Source organism: Rattus norvegicus, chromosome 2 (genome assembly GCF_036323735.1).
Source record: "Rattus norvegicus strain BN/NHsdMcwi chromosome 2, GRCr8, whole genome shotgun sequence".
NCBI lineage: Eukaryota > Metazoa > Chordata > Mammalia > Rodentia > Muridae > Rattus > Rattus norvegicus.
This window is the reverse complement of record NC_086020.1, coordinates 221215283-221225221: the sequence shown is the minus strand read 5'-3', so window position 1 is coordinate 221225221 and position 9939 is coordinate 221215283. Positions and strand designations below refer to the sequence as shown.

Here is a 9939-nt window from a genome sequence, read left to right as displayed (position 1 = left end):
GCTGCCACACCAGAGCAGGGGAAACAGCAATGGTGCCTCCCCAGCCAAACACCCATGGCTAGAGAAGGGGGTTAGTGTACCTACCAATCACAGCAACACTCTTATACACATGGTTTTGTGTTCACACCAATGACAACACTTTTGAGTTGCCAGGTAAAATGCTTCTCCTCTGGGCTGGTTAGAAATAGTTACAGGGCACGGGATAGCAAAATGCCCTGTGTAAACTGAAACATTTCGGGCTGGAGTTGGATCCTCAGGAGCTGTAGCAAACAGCTCTGAACACCATCCTGTAGTTCCCTCGAGGCATCTGTGCCATATTCAGAGTGGCAGAGTGTTTGATTGACAGTTCTTTGGCTCAAGGTAACCAGGAACCAAGGGAAGCCTAACCGCTGCCAATTAGGAAGCCAAATTGCCTCCCCACCCCCACATGTTTGCCATTTACAGGAAAGCAAGCATGAGCATCGAGCATGCAGAGTGCTTACAATGCGAGCCTACAGGACTGATCGTTAACACTAATAGCGGTTTTTACAGTGATTTCGCAATGCTTAACTCCTGCCCCTGGGGGAGCAGGGTCCTTTCATCTGTCCCCAAAGAGAGGCCAGTTCTGCTATGGAAGAAAATTTCCCAGTGTCTGGATTTGGACCAGCCTGTAACGAGCTACAAACTTCAGGAGCACCTAGAGTCTTGGGCTGACTTTTCTGTGGGCTGAGGCCTCGGGGAGGCTCATACTAAGCCTTGGAGCCCACCTGGAGGTGGAAACTCATTTTTCTTCCTCTTCCCTGTTGGGCAAAGGAGCTCATTTTCCAGGTACCTTCCTGCTACCAGATCCCTTAAGTCCGTTCCTCAGGGCCCTGGCTCTCCCTGTGTAAGTAAAGGCACCAGTGTGTGTGGGGGCGGGCGTAGGGGGGACGGGGGAGGTATCGATAGGGAACACTGCTCTCCCAGTGCACGGTGCCCAGAAACTGGTGGTGGGAGTTTTGGTTCATGTTGTGACAGGGTTTCAGGTAGCTCAGAGTGTCCTCCAACTTTTTGCTGGAGGGTGGCCTTGAACTCCTGATCATCCGGCCTCCGTTCCCAAATCTGAGGTCCCAGGCAAGCCTCACTACTTCCGGCCCTGGCTTCTGTTGAGTTTCGACATCAACAGCAGTATAGTGTGAGAGCCCAGCTCCTGTTCCTTTCTCAAGACACATGTGAGGGGAGCCAGGCACCAGAAACTTAAGACTAGGAAGAAGTTCGTCACTGGTTCGCTCTTTCTTTTTCGTCGGAGGAAAAATAACCAGCCCGGCGGCGCCGGGGTGTGCACCAAGCGAAGTCAAAGCAGGGACACACCCTCCTGTCGCCGCCCCAGTCGGCGGGGCGGGCTGAGCCCACAGCGGGCTGGGCTCTAGCGGCCGGATGATGCGTCGCTAGTGCCAGGAGCTCGGACCGGCAGGAGGATGCTCCCGAGCCGGCTCTGTCTGGGTCGGTGGCGACTGATGCCGATCCGAACCCACGGCCGCTGGTGTCCGAGGGCTCTGCCACCCACGCCCCAGGTAAGAGGCAGCGCGGGTTCGAGAGTCTCGGATGGAAAGTTTGCGTCGGGCAACTTTGGAGGGAGTGAAAGCCGAGCAGTTCCCTGCGTGCTGCTCCACACCCCGACAGGTGGTGGCCGCGGGCGACTTGTCCCGGGGATGCGGGGGAGACCAGCCGGGAGCGGCCAGCGCGGGGCGCATCTCCTGGGAGCGCAGCCCTCGGACCCCAAGAGTCCCCACCGCTGTGTCGGGAGGTCTGTAGCGGCCGCGGGGGAGGAGAGGCCGCGAGAGCTCGGTGGACTGTGTCCAGGGATGTTGTCACGGGGTAGGCTGTAACTTAGGAACCTAGGATGTTGTCTCCAGGGTGGACTGGCCCAGGACCGTGTCTTGCCTGCTCCTCCTCCAAGCCCGGAGCGCTCCCCCACCCCTTACATGTAAACCCGAGGCAGTGGTGAATCAGAAGTGTGTGCTGTAACAGTGACGCGGGCACAGTTGTGTCATGGCCTGTGTGGAGCTTCGAGGAGGAGGGAAGAGGTGGGGATGTGCACAGAAAAGGACAGAAGAAGAGCGGGAAAGTGCTGAGTTAATTTGGGCGGTGAAGCAGAGGGAGCCAGGGGAAAGGACTGGAGCGGTGTTTGCCCACCCCTCAATTACTGGGTTAGATTTCAGATTGCTGAAGGGAGAGCGATGTATGGACGTGTTTACTGTCTTTCACTGCGCACTGAGAAAGGAGCAGTGTCCGCCCCACCACTTTCAGTTCCTGTATCTTTCCGGCTGCACTGACCCAGCCCCCCCATCCTTGGATTCTGCCCCAAAGTATTATCTTTTTTGTTTGTTTTTGTTTTTAAAGATATATTTATTTATTTTATGTATATGAGTACACTGTAGCTGTCTTCAGACACACCAGAAGAGGGCATCAGATCCCATTACAGATGGTTGGGAGCCACCACGTGGTTGCTGGGATTTGAACTCAGGACCTCTGGAAGAGCAGTCAGTGCTCTTAACCTCTGAGCCATCTCTCCTGCCCCCAAAGTATTATCTTAATACTCCAGAATTTACATTGATGAAAGAAATATTTCAATGCTTAAAGAAACACTTTTCTTAAATGTTTGAAAGCAAGTGGAAACACGTCTATTTTGATACTTATACCTAGGGCAAACTCCTTAAAACTTAATGTGGCAAACTCAGTGAGGCGGTTTGGGAGAGAAGCTCTCTGAAAATGGTACTTTATGGTTTACCTTGCAGAGACACACTCTTCACAACTCCTTTCTTTTCCTCACATCACAGAAAACACAGTGATAATTAAACAGGGCTGAAAATTGTCTGTTAAGCTCATTTGACAATTTCCTAGTGTTGAGAATGGAGCCAAAGGGCCATGCTCTATTAGGCCACACCCACCTCCTACTAGGCCCCTCCCATTTAAATACCTGGAGTAAAGGTTTAGGGTTTGTTTCCAAGACTGTGGCTGTCCTTTCTCAAATGATCGACGCCAGCTCTAAACTCTTTTTCTCTGCACTGTCCACTTAAGGCAGATGGGGTGACACCACCGGGTGCCTGACTCTAATGGAAAAAGAAACAGAGGGACTGTAACATTAAGCATCTTAAGAAACCTAAGTTGGAATGATTTAATTTGCAGTCTTAAGTCAGCTCCCTGGGCCATAAAGACAGACCACAGAACTTCAGAATGGGGAGCAGGTCCATCATTTTGCCCGAGTGATAAAATGACCCATCCCAGGATAAAGCCAAGCCTACGGGTTTGCAGCTTTGGAATCTCTAACCCCCAAAGAGTTTCAGCTACAACTGCTGAACCATTTTCTGCAAATCAAATCTCCCAGCTACTGGGACATTTATTATTCTAAGATCTTTCTGCTCTCCATATGAGACACCCTGCGGCTAAAGACAAATATCCTTGTTGTATATTCCCCAAAAAAACCATTCCTTCCAACCACATCCCATGAAAAAAGCTAGAGAGAAAAAAAAGAAAGAAAAAAAATATGGTTTTCTCATAAAATCCTAGCTTGCTAGGACTCGTCATAAGACCCATCTTTAATAAGCAACTATAATTAGTCTTTTCTGAAATTATGGGTGTGCATTTAATAACTTTGAAAAATATGTGTTTCTCAGCCTTTCTAAGTCAGGTGGGTGATTGGCAGGTTTTGTGTATGGGAAAAACCCCACAGTTTGTTGACATGATATGTTTAAATGTAGCAGAATCGTTTATTAAAGAGTATCTCTTGTTTGAAGCAAAAACAAACGAGCACATTGGATTATCTTTGGCCTGGCCTGGAAGCCACCACCATCATGTCTACTGACATGATTCTCATGTCTGGAGACAGCGGATCTGCCTCAGCGAGAGGTGGTTGTCAGGGTGATCCGAGGCTCCTGCTGGTGCCCTGGACGCTGCTTTGAGGGATAACAGTGCCCAGTGAGCTATTCGAACAGAAAGCTCTTGCCTAGTTGTGCCTTTGTTAATTTGGGTTTTCTGCTGCTTAGATTGAAACACTCCCAGATAGGATTTTGTGTTCCCAAAACATTTAAATCCCCAACACAAGCTGTTTAACAATTTTTTTTTTAAAGCAAGCATATTTTTGCTAGAAAACGCAAGGGTCAAGTTTGCTTTGTTCTTTTAACTTCCAGAAACAAAGCATCTAGGTGTTTCAGAGCCTGCAAGACGTTAAGTTCGAAGCGTTGGCGTCATATACAGGATTTAATGAGCACGTCGTTCTTGTTTGCCGTGTCCAGCCTCGGAGTGCTGTGCTCTGGGGTTCTGCCTGACGAGCTCTGTCTTGGGGAGCAAGTGGTTGTAGCTGATGCTTTGACCTCAGAGTTGTTCGAGATCAGCTTGTCTGTTAAGCACTGAAAGTCACCATCTCCCTAGTTTGTGGGACTTAGTGCTTTTTAAGAAAAGCTGTTACTTGCTATTTACTGCCACTAAGTGATACTTGTGTTGTTTTGTAGCAGATTACAATAGGAAGTCATTTTGTATCTTGGCAGATACGATCTGTGGATGAGGCAGTGAACTAGAAAGCCTGGGGTTAAATCCTTGCTGACTATCGCATGCTAGCTAGCATGCGTGTAGGTCATCCAATCTAGGACAGCAGGGTACCAGCAGTCCCGGCCCTACCCCTTCTTAGCTCTATACGTTCTATACTCTATGTTCGCTCTGGCCATTCAGTCTCTAAGCCTGTCACTTCAAAAACAAGGAGATTTGTCTCATTGATCTTAAAGTCCCTTTTCAACTGTAGACGTGCTGTTTTGTCATTTCCTTGCCGCAGGGTGTAACACCGTTGTACAGAGTGCTGCGGACCCCAGCAAGCTACATAATTGAAGATTCTGTCTTAGGTAGTCAGGAGTGCTGCCCCCTCATGGGCAACTGTTGTAACTTTGTTACACCTTAGAATGTGAACGTTTTTTCCAAAACCCGTGAGCCCAGTGAGAGGATGTTAGATGAGGAGAGTGCCTGATACGGGGGTGGGGTGGGGGATTGGGGGGTGGGGGGGTGGGGGGGTTGGGGGGTTGGGGGTGGGGTAGGGGTGTGTGTGTGGGGTGTCATCTGGACTCTGGTTCCTCCTCTTGCTGCCGTGCTGTGAACAGTTGTCTTCTCTGGCACATACACTGTCCAGGCTCTTCTGTGTCACCAATCCAACAGGGCCAACCGACCACGACTGAAGTCTCTTATGCCATGAGCCAAAATGACTTTTTTTTCCTCCTTAAGAGTTGGTTGTTGTCAGAAAGTCTATCCTTGACCAGAGCTCTAGCCAACACCCTCTAAGAGAAGTTTCTAGTCAAGCAGTTGGGTTTTTATATGTCCTAATAGAACAGAGTAAGTCCCTCAATATTTCATCCTAGTATCTCCATCTGTAACACATTGCCTACTCAAGAATGTTAAAATATCAGAACTATAAAATCATTGAAAATATTTTAGGCCACACGCCAATAGGAAATAAGCAAAAAAAAAAAAGCAAATTCTAGGAAAATCTCATTTAAATCCCATTTAGCTTGGTGTCATTGGTTCTTTTTATAACTTTAAATTTTATTTAATGCACATGGCTGTTTTGCCTGCCAATATGTCTGTGTATCATGCGCATGCCTGGTGCTTGCAAAGAGAGCATTGGATTCCCCGGAACTAGAATTACAGGCCATTGTGAGCTGCCATGTGGGTGCTGGGTATCCAAGCCCGGGCTTTCAACCCCTGAGCCATCTCTCCAGCCACTTTTGTTTTTAAAACTTACACAAAAACAAATTGATAAGAGGGCATACTGTTCACAGACTGTGACCTGGTGACACATTCTGGCAGCTGCTGTTGGAGAGGAAGGGGTGACACCTTCTATCCTGTTGTTGATGAGGAAGCAGGTGTTCTGAGGATGGACTGAGCCCTGACCCAGAGGTCTTGACCCAGATTCCTCCTGTGGCTCAGAGTTGGGTGTGTAGAGCAGTGTTGAGCATCGGAGTTGGGTGTGCAGAGCAGTGTTGAGCATCGGAGTTGGGTGTGCAGAGCAGTGTTGAGCATCACAGTTGGGTGTGGAGAGCAGTGTTGAGCATCGGAGTTGGGTGTGGAGAGCAGTGTTGAGCATCAGAGTTGGATGTGTAGAGCAGTGTTGAGCATCAGAGTTGGGTGTGGAGAGCAGTGTTGAGCATCGGAGTTGGGTGTGCAGAGCAGTGTTGAGCATCGGAGTTGGGTGTGCAGAGCAGTGTTGAGCATCGGAGTTGGGTGTGCAGAGCAGTGTTGAGCATCGGAGTTGGGTGTGCAGAGCAGTGTTGAGCATCGGAGTTGGGTGTGCAGAGCAGTGTTGAGCATCGGAGTTGGGTGTGCAGAGCAGTGTTGAGCATCGGAGTTGGGTGTGCAGAGCAGTGTTGAGCATCGGAGTTGGGTGTGCAGAGCAGTGTTGAGCATCGGAGTTGGGTGTGGAGAGCAGTGTTGAGCATCGGAGTTGGGTGTGTAGAGCAGTGTTGAGCATCAGAGTTGGGTGTGGAGAGCAGTGTTGAGCATCGGAGTTGGGTGTGGAGAGCAGTTGAGCATCAGAGTTGGGTGTGGAGAGCAGTTGAGCAGCTCCTTGAACCTCTGGGATACAGCTTAGGCCCTTCATACATTGGCACAATGGAAGGATTCATCTCAGTTGGCCTTCGTCTGTGTTTCAAAAGTCATATGCAGATGATTTTCTTGGTAGAGAAGCTGGTGACCTGGAGAAAGGTCCCTGAATGAGGCAAAGTTGTGTTGAACATCAAATACATTCTCTCCTTGGCCATCTGAAAGTGAAAGGCTGATGGACTGATCTGCGTTTATTCCTTGTGTTTGTGGGGAGCCTTTTCCCTCACCCCCTTCATCAGCTGCTTGGTTTGTAAACAATGCCAGGACAGTGTTTTGTGAGCCAAGTATTGAAACCTTGAGTCATGGGATTCCATACCCAAATGCTTGCAGGAATTTTCCATGCTCACACACCTTTGAGGCAATGGCTCTATAAAATGCTATAATCAACAAAAGGTGCCTTTATGAGGATCCATGGAAGGAACTGCTGCTCAGTCTAGGCATTAGAATGGGAGGGGTTCTCCTGAACCAACACAGGAGCTGTCATAATGGACAGCAGAGTCAGTGGTGGCATCCCTGTGCACCAGCTGCCAGAAAGCTGATGACCAGCTCTTGACTCACTTCTAGCAACAGCGAGGGTTCGACCAGCATTTTATGGTTTATGATACCCATAGCTCCTCTGCCTGAAAATTTGCCCATTGTGTTCTCATCTGCTTTATTCATAATCATTTTAATGGGGAAAGTAACTGGCAAATACAGCTTTGAGAAATGTGAACAAGTCAACACGTTGGTGTTTGAACCAAAGTGTTCTAAGTAGTAAATTGTGAAAGTATGGCAGACCATTGGCTTCTTGTTCACAATGTCTTTTTATGAACAAGAATGTGCTTTCCCCATAGAGGGTGTCAAAATAAGTGAATTGCTGTGAGACTGTAACTGTAATGCCGTGTGTGTGTGTGTGTGTGTGTGTGTGTGTGTGTGTGTGTGTGTAATGTAGGGTATGTGTGGTATGTGTTGCATATGTGTATGGTGTGTGTCCGTGCTTTGTATATGCATGTGATATGTGTGGTGTATATGCATATGGTGTGTGACTGTGTGTGTGGTATATGTGTATGATGTGTGTACATGTGTGTGGTGTGTTTGTAGTATATGTATATTATTGTGTAATGTGTAAGTGTGTTATATTGGTGAGGAGTGTGCACATGTGAGTGTGTTTGTGAAGGTCAGAGGGCAATTACTGGTCCTCATCATCTACCTTGTTTTAAGCATGGAGTTTGTCTTAATCAGGGTCTCTATTCCTGCACAAGCATCATGACCAAGAAGCAAGTTGGGAAGGAAAGGGTTTATTCAGCTTACACTTCCACATTGCTGTTCATCACCAAAGGAAGTCAGGACTGGAACTCAAGCAGGTCAGGAAGCAGGAGCTGATGCAGAGGCCATGGAGGGATGTTACTTACTGGTTTGCTCCCCCTGGCTTCCTCAGCCTGCTCTCTTATAGAACCCAAGCCCACCAGCCCAGGGATGGCACCACCCACAATGGACTGGGTCCTCCCCACTTGATCACTAGTTGAGAAAATGCCTTACAGCTGGGTCTCACGGAGGCATTTTCTCAACTGAAGCTCCTTTCTCTGTGGTAACTCCAGCTTGTGTCAAGTTGACACACAGAACCAGCCAGTACAGTGTCTTTGCTGTTTGGAGCTGCACGTGTTGGCCTAACTTAAAGATTCTAAGAATTCTCTTGCTCTGCCACCTATCTCACTGTAGGCACGCTGGGATTGCAGGCACATGTGCTTTTCCTGGGCTTCTGGGGATTTGAACTCAGGTCCTCACATTTGCAGGCAAGTGCTTTGACCACTGAGGCATGTCGCCAGCCCTGGATTCCTCATGTTTTCTCTCCTCCTACTTCATAAGATCTACGGCTTCTGTCTTATTGTTATTTCCCTTGTCCACACTTGAAGGGTGGGCTCAGTTACCCAGGCCTGTAAACTTTAGTTTCCACTTTAATAAACTCCTCACTGGCTTTTATTATTGTTGTTGTTGTTGTTGTTGTTGTTGCTGCTGCTGCTGCTACTACTACTACTACTATTACTATTATTATTATTATTATTAACAACAACAACAGGGTCTTACTATGTAATCTTGGATGTTGCTATGTAGACCAGGCTGGCCTTGAACTCATAGAGAACCTCCTGCCTCAGTCTCCCAAGTGCTGTGATTAAAGGCTTGTTTCCACTACTCCTGGCACTAACTGATATTATTTGATTTGACAAAATTTTGCTCTGAAACTTTTTTCCCCAGAAGTTCTGTTACGAGATTGAAGTAAGAATTTAGGGGTAAGTGTGCAGAGAAGCAAGACCATTAAAGACGGTGGGGACTAAGTAGTAAAGGAGAAGAAGCAAGAGAGATAGATAGGTTTAAAGTTAACATCTTTATACCAAAGGAGACCCCCCCAAAACAAAACAAAACAAAACAAATAAACAAAAAACCCAAACCAGGAAGCAATGTAAGTCAATGAAATGACCTCATCAAGAAGCCTTGTGGCAAACCTCAGGGAGAAGACATCTTGGAGACTGTCCCGAATCCTCCTTAGGACTCTTGGGATGCAGTTACTGGATTGAGTAGACATCTAAACTTGGCAGCCCATGCTCTTTTCTCTCCTTCTTCCCCTCTGAATTGCTACCGACACAGCAACCTCATTATATCCTAGTTTTTATAATGATTGCATCGACAGAAATCACATTTTGGGCTCCTAAAGATGAGCTTGTGTACTTTGCATCTCTGTGGCATAAACAGTAAATATCAACTTCACTGAATCTGTGGAGAGGAATGAGCAGCCTACAGTTCTTTTGGAGGAAACCTTTTTTGTTTCTCTGGCCATGGGGCGGGTGGGAGCTGTAAAATTTGAAAAATGTTAGACGAATCTCCCTAGTGGTGGTGGGGATTTTCTGGCCCTCTTAGAGGAAATCTTTGCGTGCTCCTCTGACTGATCTCCAGCTCCCAGGCTCGAGGGATCCACCCACTCCAGGGTCCTGACCGTTAGGATTGCAGGTGTGCGCCATCATGCCCGGCTTCTGAATGAGACATTTGAACACTGGGTTTAAAGGCTGTGAATGAAGAAGGATGAATGATTGCCCTTTCCAGAGGCTGACACTAATGTGACCATAAACCTGGAAAGAAGAATCGGTTTAGAAAACCTTGTAAACAGACCAGCTCAGTGTTGGCTGCCTAAATGCTTGCCGGGGGGTGTCTGTGGTGTTTTGTAGCCTGCCAGACAGCTTCTGCAGCTCTGCTGCTTTCTGCTTTGAGAATTAAAAGCCGTGTTCATTCAGCACGAGAAAGTTGTTTCCTTGATGCATGTAGAAGATCTTTCTATGGATTTACTATCACTGACACCAAAACAAGCAA

General features: G+C 47.7%; 1 protein-coding gene across 1 annotated transcript in view; it reads left to right on the top strand.

The window, feature by feature from the left end:
* The first annotated feature begins 1407 nt into the window (after positions 1–1407).
* The window catches only part of Mcub (mitochondrial calcium uniporter dominant negative subunit beta), a 70290-nt gene continuing 61758 nt past the window's right edge, over positions 1408–9939 (top strand). The window contains exon 1 of the mRNA NM_001398673.1: positions 1408–1532. Within this exon, the coding sequence (NP_001385602.1) occupies positions 1437–1532 (96 nt within the window). The 5' untranslated portion in view covers positions 1408–1436. The remainder of the gene's footprint in view (positions 1533–9939) is intronic.